Genomic DNA, 18,968 nt, shown 5'->3' on the forward strand with positions numbered 1-18,968 from the left:
ACATAATACATTGACTTTATGAGGTATGTCCTGGGGCCAGGAAAAAGTCCGAAAAATTGGCCGTTGACTATAGGTGTAGAACCAGCAGCTCATGGAAGCATAATGCTAAATATTGGGCTGCCCCATGAGGGCATCTTTCAGTACTAAAATGCCATTTTCCTCATCCTTTATATGTCAAATTAAGTTCTGTGGCGAGAGGTTATGAACGATACGATATTCTAATCAATCAAATTATGCAACAATGGCATTCCAGGAATGTTGTTGCATGCAAGTGATGCAATGCATAGAGTGTAAAACAATTGCTAAAGATGCTGTAAGCCAAATATGAACGAGCTACTGATTGTGGGAAATTCTGCCCTTTATCTATTCTCAGCCGGCCTGCCAATGCCCTCATCCTGCCAACCAAAAAAGGATGTAGAAAAACTACTATATTACATTATGTAGGGTGCTATGAAGTAGTGCGCATATTTTTTCAAAGATTTAGTAGTCCCACCCCTTCGTTGAACACACACACAAAAAAAATGAGTAAGAAATATGTCAGTAACCTTTAAAGGGCCCCTCACCAGGTATGAGCATTGCAAACAAACAAGGGCATAGGTCACATGGTGACGATCCAAGTCTGCAAAGCATGGAACAGCTGTGCAGCATGAAAACAATCGAAATTTCAAACAGAAAGTTTGCCCTTCCTCTTGAGGAAGCTGCGCTTCGAGCAAAGAGTCAAGGTCACAAGCACAAATGCCTTTACGCATGACGCACTGTTTGCAACATCACCAACCATGGCACATCACTTCAATTCGGTTAATCGTCCAATGCAACATGCCACTGGAAATACACCATGCAGCAAAAAAGGAAGAGACGGAGGAAAAAAGGGGGCAGGGCCTGACATAGTAAACGCAACACAGTCCCTTGGCTCCGGTGTGAGCGAAGGTAGAGATACAAAGAGCTTGAGGGTGCTAGTGGAGGCAAAGGGGGAGATGTCTTGATAGTAATATTTGCCTTATGACAGCATCGTGACAGGACAGTTCAATTTTTTTTATCTCCTCCAATAATGGACAGATTAAAAAGTTAATCACAGTTAAACCTTGTTATAACAAAGCTGAGCCAGAATTACTTTGCTATATCAATTATTCCTTGTACTGCAGTATGAACACCTGAGGATTTCAAGCAGGATTTCACTTACTTTATTATGTGGATTATTTTATTATACCTTCTTTCAGTATAACAAGATTTATCTATTTCGGAAAAATGCTCCCTAGACAGCGTGCTAGAACTTCCAGTGTATAACCTAAATTTGCAATGAGGCCTATTGAGGGGCCCTTTAAAGGCACCCTCACCAGATATGCCAATTTTGAGCTGACAAGTGCAAAGCATACAATGCGCGCTAACGATCGTGCTTGCAAAGAATTACATCACTATGCGCCACAGAAAGGCCTGAAATGTCAATCGTTTTCCCTTTCTCTCGCGGCGACTGTGCTTTAAGCTGGACGGTGACGTAGTTGTGTTCCTACGCCTACGTGGTTGTGTCCGCAGTGTAACAGCTCATGGTGAAATGTGACTGAGAATTATTCAAGGCAACACCTGTTATCTGGGTGATCTGTTACTTGAATTGACGAATTGAAGTTTAGAGAAATAACAAAACACACAGACAGAATGTCTGCTTGTTTTCTTGTTTTACTTCACACCGAAACAAGAGAGATGTACAGTAAAACCCCATTATTTCGGATTTCACGGGACCGGAGAAAATGTCAGAATTAACCGAATGTCTAATTAACGAGGTTGACAATAACAACTCAAGAAATGCCTGAAGCATCAACATATCATTACTTCATGAAATAACTGGTTATTGTTGAGAGCGAGAAATGTGCGCGGAAAGCACAATTTTTCGAAGTTCTTGTAGGTGGTGCAGTCCGCGGAGACTGTTGGGATAAACAACACAGATGTCCGCTAAACTTTAGGGGCATCATCGGTTCTTTAGCAGTGCGGCGCGGGACTTCACACGCATTCATGACGGGCGCATTTTCGCTATCAGAGTCGGGCTCTTCGTTGCCTAGTACATCCAGTATTTCGTGGTCGTTGAGGTGACCGGCAACAGCAATGCCACTATTGATGCGGATGTATTCGTCCAGCGGGACATCTGGAGGTAGAAGTCTGTCGAAGCGACTGTCATTTTTCTTGGCATTTTGGTTAACATCCGCATCCCCACCTTCCAAAGAATCACCATCACAGACAAAGCCGCTGTGTCAAAAGCAGTTTGCAATTACTGTGGGCGGCGTGTTGCTCCACACATGCGCCACCATGTGCACTGCAATGAGCACAGCTACATCATATTTTTTCTTTGCCTCCATGCAGAGCAACACATGCTCAAGCACTTCTCTTCTGTGTCGGCCTTTCACATACTGAATAGTTCCCCGATCCAGAGGCTGCAGGGAGGCCGTTGTAATAGGCAGAAAAAAAAACAAAAAAAAAACAGCTGTATGTTTGTCAGCACCGACACATTATTGTGCGCACTACAGTTATCTAGAACAATTAGCGCTTTGCGCGATCTTGCACAAAAGCCGCGGTCCAGTTCGCACAGCCAGGCCCGAAATATCACCGAGGTCATCCACGCTTTCGATTCGAGCAATAGTCTACGGGAAGCTTCTTTATGCTTTTGAAGCATCTCAGCTTTTCTGCTTTGCCGATTATCAATAGCGGTAGCCGCTCCGTGCCAGTCATGTTTTCAGCCAGCAAAACTTACTCTGTCCTTGCTTCGTTTACTATGCCATTTCCTACAGTGTTCCAGCACATGATCATGCTCTGCGATTTGCTTGTTCTGCCTCTGTATTCTGTAGCACTGAAATATACTGCTAGTCACGTGTCTGTGCACAGCGCACAAGATTGTGCGTCGCGCGAAACGAAACATCACAACAGTTTGCGCGCAATGCCGCCAGCAAAAATTCGTAGCGTGGGGGGGGACTAGAAAAGAAAATGAAGGCAGGGCTCGTGACGTACACATCACGCGATCCTAGAGGTATGGTACAGGAGAACGCAGGGAAGAAATTTCGTTTACGGAGGCTAGACGGGGTGAGTCGATAGAGTGCCTTGCTATGCAGTGGAGCTCGCCTTGTGAAATCATGGGTTTGCGGCACTGAAATATTTCTATCTCTGCTATTAATGATCCGATCTGAAAAAATTCTTACGGCAGAGAACTCCTTAGAGGACACGTAACAACTTCCAGCGTATAACCAAAATTTGCTATGGGGCCTGGTGAGGGGCCCTTTAAGGAATGCGCAAACCGCATGGTGAAATTAACAAAAAGTGATAATCATGTATCAGAATTGCATATAACAACCCATGCTACGGTATCTAGGTCACTGTTGTTGAAGCTGACCAGCCATTCAGACATATCAAGGAAAAGAGACAAAGCTCAGATGCACACATTTGCATGTTTTGCAATGTTTTCATTGTTCTATATAGGTGGTGTGCATTCTCCATTATATTTGAAGCAAACAAGGAGTGTCTCGATACCTACAAATAGCCAATGTTGTACTTATATACAAATCAGGTCCACGTAGTACTGTATCAAATTATCTACCCATTTCCTTAACAAGTTGCGTTTGTAACATTTTTGAACAAATCCTTTTTACTAGTATTATGAACCACCTTGACACCTACACATCGCTAAGCCCTAATCAGCATGGTTTGACGTGGCTTTTCATCCATCACCCAACTCACTGAATTAACACATGATTTAGCAAGTGCATTAGACATGGGTTGCTCCATTGATGCTATTTTCTTGGATTGCCAGAAAGCTTTTGATGTTGTACTTCATCACTTATTGCTTGAAAAACTTTCATGGTATAATATTAATCACTTAGGTTAAGTACTAGAAGCCAGTGCATAGATCTTAGCAAAAGATCTCATGAGGATGTCACATGAGGAGTACAGCAGGCGTCCATTTTGGGTCCACCACGATTTCTAATTTATGTGAATGATATAGATGCTGACCTATCTTCCCATGTGTGCTGGTTTGCAGACGATTGTACAATTTATTGTGTTATTATTAATCAACAGGATTGTGCCGTTTTGCAACACGAACAGCGTCGGTGAATGGTGCAGCGCTTGGGGCATGTATATCAATGTGCAAAAAACAGTGCGCATGTCATTTACAAAAAAAGTTATCAGCCTACGACCACTACTCAGCTAATTCCCGTGTGCAAGTGCAGATACCGTGGAGTTATCTTTACCCCCCCCCCGCTTATCTTGGCACTGCTACATTGAAAAAATTACAGCCGAAGCCTGCAAGACATTAGGCTTCCTGCGTCAAAATACCAAGTGATTTCCTTCAGAAACTAAACAGCTATTGTTCACAGCACATATTTAGGCCCACACTTGGATACGCCGGTACTATGTGGGATCCTTGGTTCAAAAATGACATTCAGCAAATAGAAAGAGTGCAAAATTTAGGGGTTCGATTTGTTTTCAGAAATTACACAAGACAGTTCAGTGTAATGCGTGCTATAAAGAACCTTGGCTGGATTTCATTAAGGAAACAGGAAAATGCTAAGACTAAAATTTCCGCATAAAATTTTTCATTCTTGAATAGGTATACCACATGCAACGTATTTACTTACTCCCAGTTATGTTTCTTTACATCAAGACCATGTAAACAAAATTTAAAAAATAAAGTGCAAAACTAAGATTTAATATGTCATTTCCCCCCGGAATATTTTGGAGTGGAACCAATTACCACGAGAAGTTGCCACCACCACCAGAAATAACTTTTTCATTGCTTCAGTAGTGGCATTTACTTGGGCAATGTAATTAATGCAAAAGTGAATTCTATCGAATACAAAGAAAGTATTATCGTAATTACTAGGCCCTGTGACGTATGGTTATGTTAAAAATTATTGCCTTCTATTCTTATGGTTCATTCTTGCAGTGCTTCATTTCATGTGTGTGTGTTATCACAATGTTTCATGCACATGACAATTCACCTGTATTTTTTTCTTTCATTGTACTATATCCTTCCCACTGTAATGCCATTTGTGGCACTGTGGGTAGAGTGATAAATAAATGAAGCAGTAAACATACATGCCGGTGTAAATAAGTGCATCGCTCTGATGATTTAGTAATCAGATAAGGAAAACTGCACTTGAAAACAGCAAGTTTCTTGAAATTAACATGCGCTATGTATAGACAAGGGGTAAAGGGGATCAAAAAAGCGCACTGCACCTACAGAAATCAGCAACAAATTCCTATCAGTCATGCCAGCAAACAAATCGACATGTAACCGCACATTATCGACCCCTCTGTTGTACAGAAGTGTCCTCAGGACATTTCAGCTAGTAGTCTACTACGAGTGCTACGTAGCTTACAGGAACAACATGCTGCCTTGGAGAAGTCATTATATTTATCATAATTTACCATTAACTCTTTCAGGGTCAATGACTTAAATACACGGCACCACGAACAAGTCCAAAATGGTCAATGCCGTATATTTACGGTCCCGTCTGTATGTTTAAAAAGCGTGCCAATTTCCTCATTTTTTTCTTTTCTGGCATGAGCTGCCACTATATGGAAATACAGGGGAATATTTTTCTAGCGCCTCCCTCCCTCGGCTTTCGTTGCATGGTTTGTTTTATAAGCTGGTTTGCTCTGGCGTGTCTCTATAGCGTGTCTCGGTTTGGGTTTTGTTCCGCGGCCGGTTTCGGCTTGCACTTGCAAAGCTGATGGTTATCTCGTTATTAATCGCTGAAAGGGCAGCTGCCTGTTTCTCAGTCATTTAGTGCTCACAGGGGTGAGCATAGGAAGGATGCCGCCATGCATGTGTTTCCTTTTCTTCTGGAGGGGGTCTCACAATATCTAATTGCATCTGGTTGTCGATAAGATGAAGATTAGCGGAAGTCTGTCACAAGTTTTGCTTTTTTGATGGGCACACAACTACAGTTTTCTTGATTGCGCTCACCTATGCAGTTCGATTATGCTATGGATGTAAGTATTAGTGTAAGAGCAGGAACATTTGAGACTTGCGAAACATTCTTGTGTGAGCATATTTTAAGCCTTGAACTATAAAATCATCAAATTTTTCATTCTTATAAGTTTATTTCCTTTTTTATTGTTATTCTTGAATCAAGAATACATATATACCAATGCAAAATATTTTTTTCTCACTTGACGGTCACCCTAGAAAAATTACGTTTTTTTTTTCCTAAATAGGTCCCTCAGAAGAATTGGAACCTGCAATAAAAAAAATCAACCCTGGACGGTGGCATATGGCGAAAAAAATCGACCCTGAAAGGGTTAAACATTGTGCAAGCATACATATTACCAGGCGAAAGCCCTGGCACCTTTCCAAATTTTTCATTGGCAGAGGGTAGCACATAAAAATGAAAAATGCACATTGACTGAAAATTACCGTAGCATCAGAAATTTGGAGTTGCTTGAATTTGTGCATACCTGTGAAAATTTTCTTTCAAGTTTTATAAAACCTTGATATTTTGGGGTGCCAAGGTGTCTACTGCTCAAAAGAAGTGTTTGGATTTTGATAAGAATGAGAAGATTATGTGTCACATTAACAAAAACAAACATTTTGATTCTGTAAATAAGAAATATCTTTAATTTAGTTCTGGAAGTGGTGCAAAATGACAAGTGGAGTCGCTTGATACCATATCATGTAAACCTAACTGTGTACTGCCATGTGACCTAATATCCACAGTTATTTTGCTTACACTGATGCAACACTTCGAATTGTATTTTAGGTGCATTTGCTAACTTTCTTCGCGTTACAGAATAATCTCTTATTTCCAGTTGGTACGAGTTGAAAAGTGGCACTGCCTTCGTGCAGACAGAGTGGTGCATCAGAGGGATTTCAAGTGTGCCTTCTTGACGTGGTAATCTCACTGTAGGAGTGGTACGAGGGTCGCTTACATATAAGGATGTTGAAAATGTACTGCTCTTTTAAGGTGTGCTGGAATAATCACAACACCTTTGTAGGCCAGCTGGAACGCAGCACAAAAGGAGGTCCTTCAAAATCACAGTCCCTTGAGTGTATATAGCATATTGCTGATACTATGTTTCTTGGGGAAGACTAAAGGCCAGTCAACAGAAGTATCTGCATGTTACAGTCTATGGCTCACTAAGTTAATTCAAGTTTGTCGTGGGGAGAAAAAATACAGACCCTAACAAAACCTTAATTCACAATTTTCAAGAATTCTGAATTATTATAGTTAACCATGTAAAGAATGGGGTGCATCAGAGTTTCTGTCCAATGCTATCTAGTCATGCTAATTTCCTGCAGTAATAAGCTACTGTTTAAAGAAATATAATTCACCACTTTCAAACCTATAATTTATTAACACAGACCAGTGCATCAACACAGGTAGACCCTATATATCAACGAAGTTTGAGTAGGACTCTTGCACTGAACAGCAGATCAACAGCGTGCATGCAAATAACGCAACTTTTTTTTAGCTTGAGTGCACATACTATTGCTTGAACTTATGTTGAATTCCAATGGCGGAGTCGGAGCAAGTTTTTCTGCTCGTTTCGGAGCAAGTTTGTTCCAATGACAGAGTGAAGGCGGGAGTAAGGTGTTCCAATGAGAGAGTCGGAGGGGATTCAGAGCGGGAGTCACTCCGTGGAGCAGAAAAAGATGCTCCGCCAAAATCGGCAGAGTGGACCGGAACTCTGCGTGACGTATTTCCTTTACCCCGTTTGTCTACTGGGAGGCGCCACCGGTCACGACTCGCGAGGAAGCAAAAGCTGCTGCACGCTTGGCGAGATATCCATTCCGCACTTGTAAAAAAACAACAGGTGAACGGGGTTGAAGAGACAAGTGTGCGGCGGTGCTGGGATCAAACAGCGGAAGGAAATGACAACACGCAAGGTATCCTGGGTAACTCGGCGATAGAAGTTCCGCTTCCGCCTTGCTCCGGCGGCGCAGGTTGTGTTCCACTCGCGGATTTCGAGGCGTTGCTCTACGCCAGAGTCGAGTGCTCGCTCGCGGAGTCTGTCGGCTGCTCCGACTCCGCCATTGGAATTCAGCAATAGAGTTGCATCTTTTTGTGCTTGTGTGGCTAGACTGACAAAGTGGAAATTTGTCACAATACGGTTTCCACAGTTTCAACAAATACTGATGTAGCTTCTGTACTATCCCTTCACATTTTTTTATATAACTGTGACAATAAAGTGCTGTTAAAAACAGTTTTGTCACTGTTCTTAAATTGTTAGCACACTATTCAGAATAACATGCTACTAGGCGTTTGAAAGTATAAAATACCTCATCACAAAGTGTTACAGACTAGCACTGACAAAACAATGCTTCAAGGTTTCCCCACGTATATAATACTGTTGCTATGGGCATGAAGCAAATACAAGACTAGTAATGTGTGCACAGTGTCTTGCCATTCAGTTTGCCAATTTCATGCTGCATATACCACAGCCATATTCTATATCAAGGCACAATAAAGCATCTAAATCAATAACAATAGTAAACTTACCGGCAAGGGTGTTGTACGGTTCATTTTCGTGCACATCCAATGCTGCTGCCCGAATGCGGCCATCCTTGAGGGCAGCAGCCAGTGCTGCTTCGTCAACGAGTCCTCCTCGTGCAGTGTTGACCAAGAATGCTCCGGGCCGCATCTGCTTCATTGTGTACTCGTTGATCAGGTGATGGTTATGCTCATTGAGCGTGCAGTGAAGCGACACACAGTCGCTCTGAAACAACAGGTCCTGCAGCGTATACACCCGGCTGAGCCCCAGTGACTTTTCAATGCCGTCGGGCAGGTAGGGGTCATAGAAGATGACGTTGAAACCGAAGACCCGGGCACGCAGTGCTACAGCAGTCCCAACACGCCCTGCAACACCACACTCCACTTAGAGACCAGGCAAGGGGCCAGAGCACTGGCTCACTTACCCAAACCCACAATGCCCAAAGTGTCGCCTCGAATTCTGGCACAACCTTGGGCAGCTTCGCGTACTTGCTCCGGACCCTGAAACTTCTTTCCCTCACGCACCATGTTGGCCAGCCAGTAGGTGCGCCGGTAGAGGTTGAGAATCAGGCAGAGTGTTGTGTCAGCCACCTCCTCAACTCCATAGCCCGGCACATTGCACACAGCAATGCCTGCATCAAGACAGTATGTAGTGCCAGCCTAGCACTAGCACTAGCAACCCATGCAATGCTTACCCAGCTCCCCAGCCGCCTTTGTGTCAATGTTGTCGACACCAGAACCAATGCGGACAATGATGCGCAGGGCCTTGAACTTTTCCAAGTCCTCCTTGGTGAGTGTGATGGTGTGCCACATGAGAGCACCCACTGCTTCATTGAGCACCTTTTCGTGAATCTCCTGTGTCGACTGGGCATCGCAGAAGGCCACTGTGGCTACGTCCTTGAGGATGGGCATCTCCACCGAGCAGTCACGGCCATCAAGTAGTGCCACCAAGGGCCGAGCATGCAATGGCCCATTGGCTACGGGGCCCCGTGCACCCAGTGGCGGGTTGTCCATGCGCGGCCGCTTCAGGGGCTTCTTCTTGTCCATGACAGGTGTGACACCACTGACCGGCTGGCGCGCTCACCCGAGGGCTCTTGCCTGCACACACCCCCACCTGCTACTCAATTACCCCCTGCTCAAACCATTCTTTCACACTTTCAAAGTTACGCAAAACAAGAAAAAAGACCAATGCAGTCTGACGAAGGTAATTCCCCAAAACATTCCTTGGCTTTAGTGAGTGCCGACTCTCTTGGAAATAAGGCTACTTCCTAAACCACGAGAACAAATAATACACAGCCCAGCCAAAATGACAAAAACTGCACATGCATAAATGGCAGACCATGTTTCTTGAAGCACCATGCGCAAATAAAGTAAATGGCTAACAATCTTATTCAATATTCTGTGCCATTGACAGTTGCTTGGTGCTTTATTATAATTATAGTACTTGGAACCCTTTGTAGGTGTCCACCAGCAACATAACATGGCAAACTGGTGACTGGAAGTTGCAGTTACTCATGTGAGCAACGTCTACTATATAACCTGCGGAAGTCATGACATGCACGGCAAATTTTTCTGGATGCTTAAACTCGGAATATTTCATGGCAATTAATGACAGCATTAACACCACCACCACCTGTGTCTGCATTTGCAACACATCTCTGAGGCATGTAGGTAGACAGCAAGTCTTGTTACTCAAAGCTACCTGAAAAGTCCCTCCAATTACTGAAAAATAGAACATGCAACCAAAAATTTGGCATCACATGCCAAGTTCCCAGTTTTAACAGCAGCACCTGTCACGCTAACACAGTGCCAGCTTCTCACAAATATTGTACATGCAGACCAACAGAAACGAAGCAGTATCAGTGTTTCCAAATATTGCTAGGTATGTCCCCTACACAAATAGTCTGATTTAATCATAATACAAAACATGTAGCTAGACTACCTACGCCCTAAAACCAGCTCAGACATTGTTTCTTTTAATTTACAAGCTGGGCAGAGTTGGTTGGTTCAATTGATTGGTGGGTTTTATTGTCACAAAGCAACACAGGGTCTAAGAGAGTCACTGTAGTGGCGAGATTAGCTTTGACCACCTGGGATTCTTTGACATGCACCTATAAATATAAGCACACAAGTGTTTTTGCATTTCATCTCCATTGAAATGCAGCCACCATGACAGGGAATCAAACCAGCAGCAGAACGCCATAGGCACTGAGCCACCACGACGCGTTAAGCTGTAAACGGTGCACATTGTGTACTTTTCATATATAATGCAGAATATGCAAACACAATATTCATACATTAGTGTAACTCAATTTAGCAGGATTGAGTGAGCTTACACTTGTCTATAGCAAAAAAGAAAAGCAGTTTGCAAAAAAAAAAAAGGAATTATATATTACACAATGCTAGCTTGTATAATATTCATTTCAAAAAAGAAAGCAATGCTGATTAAATGAGAAACTCTTATCAAATAGGGCAACACGTTTATCACATATAGCTATTTTTTTTTTGTGTGGTTCAGTATGAAAAATTTTTAAAGTACAGACACTGCAATGTTGTTAAGGAAGATGCCAGTACCAGTTTAAAATTTGTTCCACAAGATTAGCCCTTCGACTGTTCTAAATATAATGAATGGGGGTAGAGGCAATAAGTCATATAAGCAAGCATTTATTGTTCTTGCACAGCCATTACTAGCTTAACAAAGTGTATGGAAGAGAAAGCCATGAAATATGGCACAAAACAAGTTTCACTATGTGTTCATGACTCATCTGTAAGAAAACTAATGAGCCTATTTTATTGTTGCACACCAGTAAATTTATACAATTACACCCTGTAGAGCATGGGGTGGGTCGAATTTTGTTTCTTTACTTGAACTTTGCAACTAAGCGGAATACAACTTTTAGTTAATGAGCACAATGCACAATTGCCAAATACAGCCTGCTTTGTTAGCTACGGAGTCAGACTGCTGTCAGTGTCACAATATATGGCAGATTCAGTAGGTAAAATTATGATTGTGTGAAAAAAAAAAAAAAAAAAAAAAAAAAAAGCAGAGAAAGCACTGTATATTGGCAGATGTTGCATTGCAATTCATAATCAGCAATTTCGTTAATGATATAGTCAAACCTCGTCAATTGAATATAACGAAGTAATGGATATAACAATTCATTCTGGCTCCCTCTTCCACTTCGTTATAATGAGGTGTTACCAAATAAAACAAACATAATGATGTTTTACTTAGCTACAATATTGTTACCGGTGGCCAAGGGATGCTAATAAAAAAGGCATTAGTCCAATCCACTAAGCTTCTGTAAAATACATGGCATCACTATAAATGAAGTTAGCCATTCCACTGGGAAGTATTGCTGCTAAAGCTGTTACGAGGCCCGTACTTGTCTTGTGTACGAATAATGAAGTTCACAGAGTTCACATCAATAGTGGAATTGAACATAGAAAGGCTTTAGTGTGAATTAAGCTTTCAGTATAGTTTAAAATACAATGCCAACCGTGCAAAAAGAATGCAATCTGCAACACGTTAATTATAAGGATAGCAAACCATTGCTGCAGACATCATGCAGTAAAAGATATAATTGCAAAGAGTTGCAACTGTGCTCCACAGTTGAGATGGCTGGCACAGCCAGCCCATCCTCTGAGCACCAATATTTGACTGTATACCCACACAAGAATGTCAAGGTGCACAATAAATACACCTGTCAAGATAACCACATTGCTTCAAGATTCACAAAATTTTGGCAGTGTTGTATTATCGGCAAGTTTTGCACACTGCATGAATACTGTAATATGACTGGTGTCGCCACTTGCTGCTTCAAAATGGTGCAGCTGCTAGAAACAATTATCAGTATGAAGATATGCAGCAGCATGCCATCCAATATACAAACATGCAACGCAGGTGAGTGAAAGCCTCTCAAATTGTCTACAACAGCTTTCCGTGCATTGTGACCTAGCAGTTTTGATGCACTTACTAAAATTTGATTTGTCATTATTTTTGAAAGATAATGAAGGGCAGGAATATAAAACAGGAAATGTTTTGATTAATGTATTAAATCAACATAAAATACAACAAATACAATATAAATACAACAAACAAAATAATGCAATCTTTATTTTGACCATACTCCACCTTAAATTTAATATAATGTGCTCCTCACCCTAATCAACATAGGCACGTAAAGAACAGACTAAAATTCTTTTAGCAAATTCTTGGAGCTCCCACCATTTCTACAAATACTTCTCTAGTACTTCTGTTACATTCACAACTACCAAAAGATGAACACATACAAAAAACATTGACACCCCTGAAAGTTTATCCCCAATCCCACTTGTCACATACAATTAAGGAGTTATGCTCAGAGTTTCCCAACACGGCTAGTAAAGTCAGCCAATACAGACGCTCACATATTAACAATGCCAAAAATAATATAACGAATGTAGCCCCAATAATGCATTATGAAAAAAAAAAAAAAAAAAACTGAGCAAGGAATATAAACACGTGAGCTTAAAACCTGATGGAAGACCAACCAGCAACTTCCAATACGCACTATATTGACAGGCAATAGTTAGAAGCAGGCTTCATTCATGGCAATCCTGCAGTACCTGCTCATGGTACTTCTGGCTTATGACTAAGTACCCAGGGTCCTACAGAGATATTGGAACAGACGCTTGACTGACAATCATATGCCCATGGTACAGGTAGGCACAAGCCAGACAGTACCATCAGTGTTAAGGAGTTCTGCACACATCTATTCAACAGTGCATAGAGCTTAAGCAGACTATCCTTAAATAAAAACCACTGCAGTACTTCGATAAATAAACTAATTGCAATTGTTATTAAGAACTTCACAATCATTCAGATCACCTCCTAGACTTATACATTTGCAGAGTACATTAGAATTAGGCACCTTCTACTAGCAGTGTGTTCACTTCGACTAGAAGTCACCCTCTTGTCAACCAAGTGCACTGAATTTTGAGGAGATTGTAAAATAAAAATAAAAAAAACCCATACAAGCACATGTTTCATAGCAGATCTCAGCTAATGTTATTAGCCAAGTAACGTTATCTTCGTAGACAAGAGGTGTTGACATGAGTAGTTAACACAGGTGATCCAGACCAGTTCATTTCACGCGCCGCATTTGCGGCTAGCACAAACATTGTATGACATACTATATGTTAAGTGATTTATAGGCCTCAGTTATGAGGGGCAGCATATACGAGGCGCTAATACGAATGCGAGCACACGGAAACGGCGAGTGCCGCGAAAAAGCGGTTTTAATTCACAGCTTAAAATTGGCACGACGCGCGTGTGTGTTCTGCTGAAATACCGCACGTCAGAAACTGGCTTTCTCGCTGGTGCTGCGCCTCCGAACTATACTCTCGATGAAACTTTTTCAGGTCGGGAACAAAGAAAAATATCGACTGTAAACGCAGATCTGGTGTATCATACTGTCGCATCCCTTACGTAAATATTTCATTAGAGCTTTCAAATAAAACCCGCCACACACGTGTTATGCATTACTTTCTTTACTTAAACCTTTCGATTGTTCTACGCTAGAACAAATTCGTGCGTAAATCAGGATTGAGGAAACACAGTAGTCAAGTATGCTACACGGTATACCCTCGAACAGCTAAATAGAAAACCGGCGATGTGCGCTACAAATCAGTTGGCGGGTGCAATAAGTGGCGGAGGAATGCGAACTTCGACCATGAAGTGTTCCTGAATACTTTTCCAAAGCTGTCGCATGGTACAGGCTCGAAAGCGCCAAATGTTTCGAACAACTGATCCGTGTTTCACTACTATAAGCAACGACTTGGCAACGAGTTAACCTTTCACACACCGCAAAATGACACTAGCTAGTAGAATGGGAGCAATACATCGGCGACACTAAAATGGCCAGCGCTGGAAAACAGGCCGCCGACGAAAGCCCCATTCGACGTGTCCCGCCGCGAGCGACCCTTCCCTGCATCGCAAGACAATGTAAGAGAAGTGTTCTGGGGAGGGGCACAAAGCGCGCACTGCAGCGAAAGCCGGGCAACACGACGCGCAATCAATGAACGGCGCCGGGCATCAACAAAGCTCCTTTCGGAGCGTGCGACGAGGTGCGCAGTCAGCGATCCAGACGGGCGCGCGCGCACACACACGCACACACAAAGCCAAGCGGTGCAACCGGCCGCAGTGCACGAACGGCCAGACCGGGCTGCTCGCGCGGCCTTCCGCGCGTGAGCAGCCCGGCGCAGACCCCGCAAAATGCAAAGGTGACAACGCGGCGCAACAGGTCAGCGCCACTGCAGCAGCCGACCGAGAAGGCGTACTCACTCTGTTCCAGTTCAAAACAGCCCGCTTGGCTTCTGCAAATCAGGACCGGCAGAAGCCCACATGCTGCATTTCTCGCGGGATCTGCAAATGCCAGAGAGAGATGGGCACGTGCCGCAACAACGCAGGACCAAAACAAAGGGGGCCCCAGCGCGGGCGCCATCGAAGCGACACGCGCGCGAGCCAATCGGGGCGTCTAAGCAGACTGACGTCACGGCTCCCCGCTGCAGACGACGGGGAAAAGCCCGCCGAAACTCCATGTTTTTCTTGCGACAGGTCAAGCGCCGCAGGCGCCCCCAGTTACAGCACGTCGGCACGTTGCGCGCTCCTCGGCCAGCGCCGCAGCACACGAAATAAACAACCAAATCTCGAGGGCTACGACGGCGTCACCGAGGCGCAGGCGGGCTGGCCGGCCGGCCTCGATGGGCTCCCTCCTCGGCTCGCGGCACAGCCGCTCCGCGAGCAAGCCACTGCCAGACCCCTCCCCGAATGGCTGCCGCGGCATGTGGCACGCTAAAGGTGCAGCCAAATGACGCGGCGGCATTTATCTGGCGCAAAAAATAAGCCTAATCAATGTTGCCGCGGGCTGGTTGCCGCCATGGAATGCGAATTTGGACAAAGAGAGCGTGCCCGCTTGTTTGGCGCTCAAAACTTCCGGGACGGCAAGCGCGCACGCTAAATGTAGGTCAGCGAAAGACTCCACCAAATGCAACGCTTGAGCCCGCTCATCACCAGCAAAAGTAAACAATACAACGGTCTATGAACCGCAGCGCGAGCGCTTACGACACATCTCGTGCGCTCGTGCTGCGAAAAACTAATCAAGTCACAGAACATGCTTCGAACGCCAACACCGCGTGCTTTGTTCACGCCACGGTGGTCCGTGCGCACGCGCTCCGAAGAGACGCTCCAGCTGCACGGCCATAATTCCACAGTCGCTCACGGTCACGGCGCATGCAAGGCTGTCGCCCAAGCCTACTTATTTACCTGCTAGGCAAGAACAACTCGGGGAGCGGTCAACAAGTAATGTCTGACTAAGCCTTTCAGCCCCAATTATCACTTCGACAAATGCACACATGGGAGATTGGGGTTCAGGCAGGAGCTCAACATTCGATCACACTTCAAGGAAAATCATTCAACGGCATCATAAAACAGCCACAGACAACAGCTTTCCAGTGACAAGTCTTACCTTTTGGGTCGAGGAGCTCACTTAGCAAACAAAGGCTGACGACTATGGCCGGTAATGCGTTGCTGCAGCGAGTGGAGCTACCCGTAAAGCCTAAAACAAAATCCAAGAGATGGCCGTTAGATCGCGTAACTTGGTACGTTCCTTGCAAAATAGTACAGAAATTATTACCACCCGCCACAAGTCTCGCGAGCTAGAGCCAAAATAAACGAATATACGAGCCTATGACGTAGCGAAAGAACGCCAAAAACCTTCAACGGGAGAGGCGGATAAGCGATCTCGTGTAATCTCGTTCTGAGGGGTTTGTTTGCGAGACTGGACGTTCTTGTGCTTGTAGATAGTGTTAAGTAATGGGCTGCTGTCTTTAAATGATTTTTTTGTCGCGATCGTTCGCAATGTTATGTTCATTTTGCGTGGCCAATGACTCTGCGGACCAGTAACGGCGGTGAAAGGAAATAGGCTTCGATCTTTTTAGGTGCTGAGAGGACGCAGTTGGGTGGAATATCGCTCCACACGATATTAATACGCGCCGCTCAGCTGTCGGCTCCATTTGGTCGACGCAACACGGCATAGCGCTTGGTTTCCCGGGTCGTTGCTCGCCGGAGCCGTAACGTGCAGCGCTTCATGTGAGCGGTGTCGGCGCCGAAGGCGCCGCAGTCTTGTCGTCGAGTGTTCGGGGTGAATCAGCTGAAATGTCGGACATCAAGGCGCTGGAGCACCCCACTCTTAAGGTGGGTATTTGACGCGTTTATGCTTCTTCGCAGGCTGAGTGAACGATACTGAACGTTTGTAGGTGCCGTACGAGATCCTGAACAAGAAGTTTCGAGCGGCCCAAAAGACCATGGATCGAGAGGTGTCGCATGTGCAGAGCGGGGCGGCCGAGTTGGAAAAAAGCCTCCGAGAGAAGGCACCCGCTGGTCTGCTGCGCAGTCAACTCGGAAGCTTACTGGAGAAACTGGAGCTGCTTCGGCGTAAGAGCGCCGAGAGCATCACCGAAGAGTTGGAAGCCGCGGCGGCTTGCAAGCGACGCGTCGAACACCTCAAGGGCTTCGAGGCAGGTGGCGAGCAATGGAAGCGACAGCGTCTCGACCGCATGCTCGTGGAGCACTTGCTGCGCGCGGGTTATTACGGCACGGCGGCCAAACTTGCCGAGCGCAGTGGGCTGCGTGACCTGACAAATATGGACCTATTCCTCGTTTCGAAGGAGGTTGAGGATTCGCTGGCAAGCCGCGACACGAGCAAGTGCCTGGCCTGGTGTCACGACAACAAATCAAAGCTGCGCAAGTTGCGCAGCACACTCGAGTTCCAGTTGCGGCAGCAGGAGTTTGTCGAGCTCGTGCGTCGCGACCGGCGCCTTGAGGCCGTGCGGCACGCGCGGCGTCACTTCGGTGCGCTGGAAGACGAGGCACAACTGGCCGAGGTACAGCGTGTGATGAGCCTGCTGGCGCTGCCTGGTGCGCGTCCACCCGACGGCCGCTGGGAACTGTTGGGTGACAGCCGCTGGGAGCTGCTGGCCGACAGTCGCTGGGACCTGCTAGTGCAACAGTTCCGCCAGGAGCAGCTGCGCTTGTACCAGCTGAGCAGCTGTTCGGTGCTGACCGTGGCCCTGCAGGCTGGCCTTTCGGCTCTCAAGACGCCGCAGTGCTACGACGAAAACCAGCGCAACCCGGACTGCCCTGTGTGCAGCCGTGCGCTCAACTGTCTTGCGCGTGGTCTACCGTACGCGCATTGCTCGCAGTCGCGTCTCGTCTGTCGCATCTCGGGCCAGCCACTCAACGAGCACAACCAACCACTTGTGCTGCCCAACGGCTTCGTGTACGGCGAGCAGGCACTGCGCGCGGTCGCTCGTCGCGGACGTGTAACTTGTCCGCGCTCTCGCGACTCCTTCGATTTGCGGGAAGCCGAGAAGGTGTACGTCATGTGAGGACTCAGCCCAGCATGCGCTGAACCTCGCCACATTTTTATAAAGCAGTGGCTGCTTTCAGGGTTGCTGCACAAGAACGTGAAACTGCATAAATGTGGACATTCAGGATAGTACAAATCCCGGTTGTACCTCAAGCATCTTGTTCTCATTAATGACTCCGCATACAAAAAAATATATATTTGCATAACAAAAGGCGTGCAAGTTTTTAAGTGCCTACGGTGTGCAAAGATGATCATTGTGCCGTTACATAAAATTGCGCATTTAGTTTAATTGATGACTATGTGTGTGAGCACTAATCCATATTGCGCAGTCGCCGTGGCCAAACTTCATTGGAGAATAATGATTGGTCAAGTATGCAACTAGTATTGTCACATGTAGCTGGAACTAGGCCCAGTGGTTTGATTGAAATGTGGTTGAATTTGTACGAGCATATTTTCAGACTTGTGCAAGCTGCTTTGTGTGCTGTATTTGGTTATGCTATGTATTATTATAGCATCTGTATCCAGATCCACGTTTATTTCATTAAACCTTGGCTGCTGCTGCCATGTCTTGGAGTTGTAATAAATAAAAAGCCATAGAGGTTGAAGTGACCCTGAAGGAAGATGAGTGAAGCTACATTGGCAGAGATTCAATATTTTGTTTTCCGTTCATCTTGCAGTTCATATGTGCTATGAGGGATTGGCCAAGAATTGGGTGGATGAAGCTAATGACCCTAATAAATTTTGCTTGCAAATTTGTGAGAAAAGGTAAATGCAGTGCTGCAAAAAAAAAATTGCCCAGCATGAATGAAAAAGCACAGAAAGGAAACATGGATAAAACAAATTTCACAGGGCGGTTGCTTTAAATCTGCAATGAAATCTTGGACAGCGGAGCAAATGTCCCTGTGGCTATGCCCAAGAGTTGAAGCTGTGAATTGAAAAATAATGGGAATAGTCAGTTCTAGGCCAAATTCACAAAAGGGAATATTGATCTGTTTCCTAAAGATAGTGAAGTGACATTACAAAAAGAAAAATCCATTGTCTTTTCCTCATTGCTGAAGACTTACAGGGAGGAGTGCACCAGATCAGA

General features: G+C 44.9%; 2 protein-coding genes across 5 annotated transcripts in view; one reads left to right on the top strand and one right to left on the bottom strand.

Moving 5' to 3' along the window:
• Positions 1 to 16,282, bottom strand: part of CtBP (C-terminal binding protein) — a 73,478-nt gene extending 57,196 nt beyond the window's left edge. Inside the window, exons 1-6 of one of the 4 annotated variants that reach the window (XM_072289922.1) lie at positions 16,199 to 16,282; positions 15,980 to 16,069; positions 14,797 to 14,877; positions 9,167 to 9,585; positions 8,897 to 9,103; positions 8,481 to 8,837 (exon numbers count right to left, since the gene is read on the bottom strand). In XM_072289922.1, the coding sequence (XP_072146023.1) occupies positions 8,481 to 8,837; positions 8,897 to 9,103; positions 9,167 to 9,518 (916 nt within the window). In that variant the 5' untranslated portion in view covers positions 9,519 to 9,585; positions 14,797 to 14,877; positions 15,980 to 16,069; positions 16,199 to 16,282. Of the gene's footprint in view, positions 1 to 8,480; positions 8,838 to 8,896; positions 9,104 to 9,166; positions 9,586 to 14,796; positions 14,878 to 15,979 lie in introns of all 4 variants that reach the window. The other 3 variants (XM_055061494.2, XM_050193418.2, XM_050193421.2) reach the window with 3 other exon arrangements.
• Positions 16,283 to 16,294: 12 nt separating this feature from the next.
• Positions 16,295 to 18,445, top strand: Kaz (E3 ubiquitin-protein transferase Katazuke). Its single transcript, XM_050193430.3, has 2 exons — positions 16,295 to 16,707; positions 16,770 to 18,445. The coding sequence occupies exons 1-2, from the start codon at positions 16,669 to 16,671 to the stop codon at positions 17,898 to 17,900; spliced, it is 1,170 nt and encodes a 389-aa protein (XP_050049387.1). The 5' UTR covers positions 16,295 to 16,668; the 3' UTR covers positions 17,901 to 18,445.
• The last annotated feature ends 523 nt before the right edge of the window (positions 18,446 to 18,968 follow it).

This window comes from Dermacentor andersoni, chromosome 1 (assembly GCF_023375885.2).
Source record: "Dermacentor andersoni chromosome 1, qqDerAnde1_hic_scaffold, whole genome shotgun sequence".
In the NCBI taxonomy this organism is placed as follows: domain Eukaryota; kingdom Metazoa; phylum Arthropoda; class Arachnida; order Ixodida; family Ixodidae; genus Dermacentor; species Dermacentor andersoni.

Bases quoted from the DNA above. Each gene is read 5' to 3' on its own strand.
- Kaz (XM_050193430.3), top strand. From the start codon at position 16,669: ATGTCGGACATCAAGGCGCTGGAGCACCCCACTCTTAAG. The intron at 16,708-16,769 runs GTGGGTATTTGA...GAACGTTTGTAG, and splicing joins TGGAGCACCCCACTCTTAAG to GTGCCGTACGAGATCCTGAA.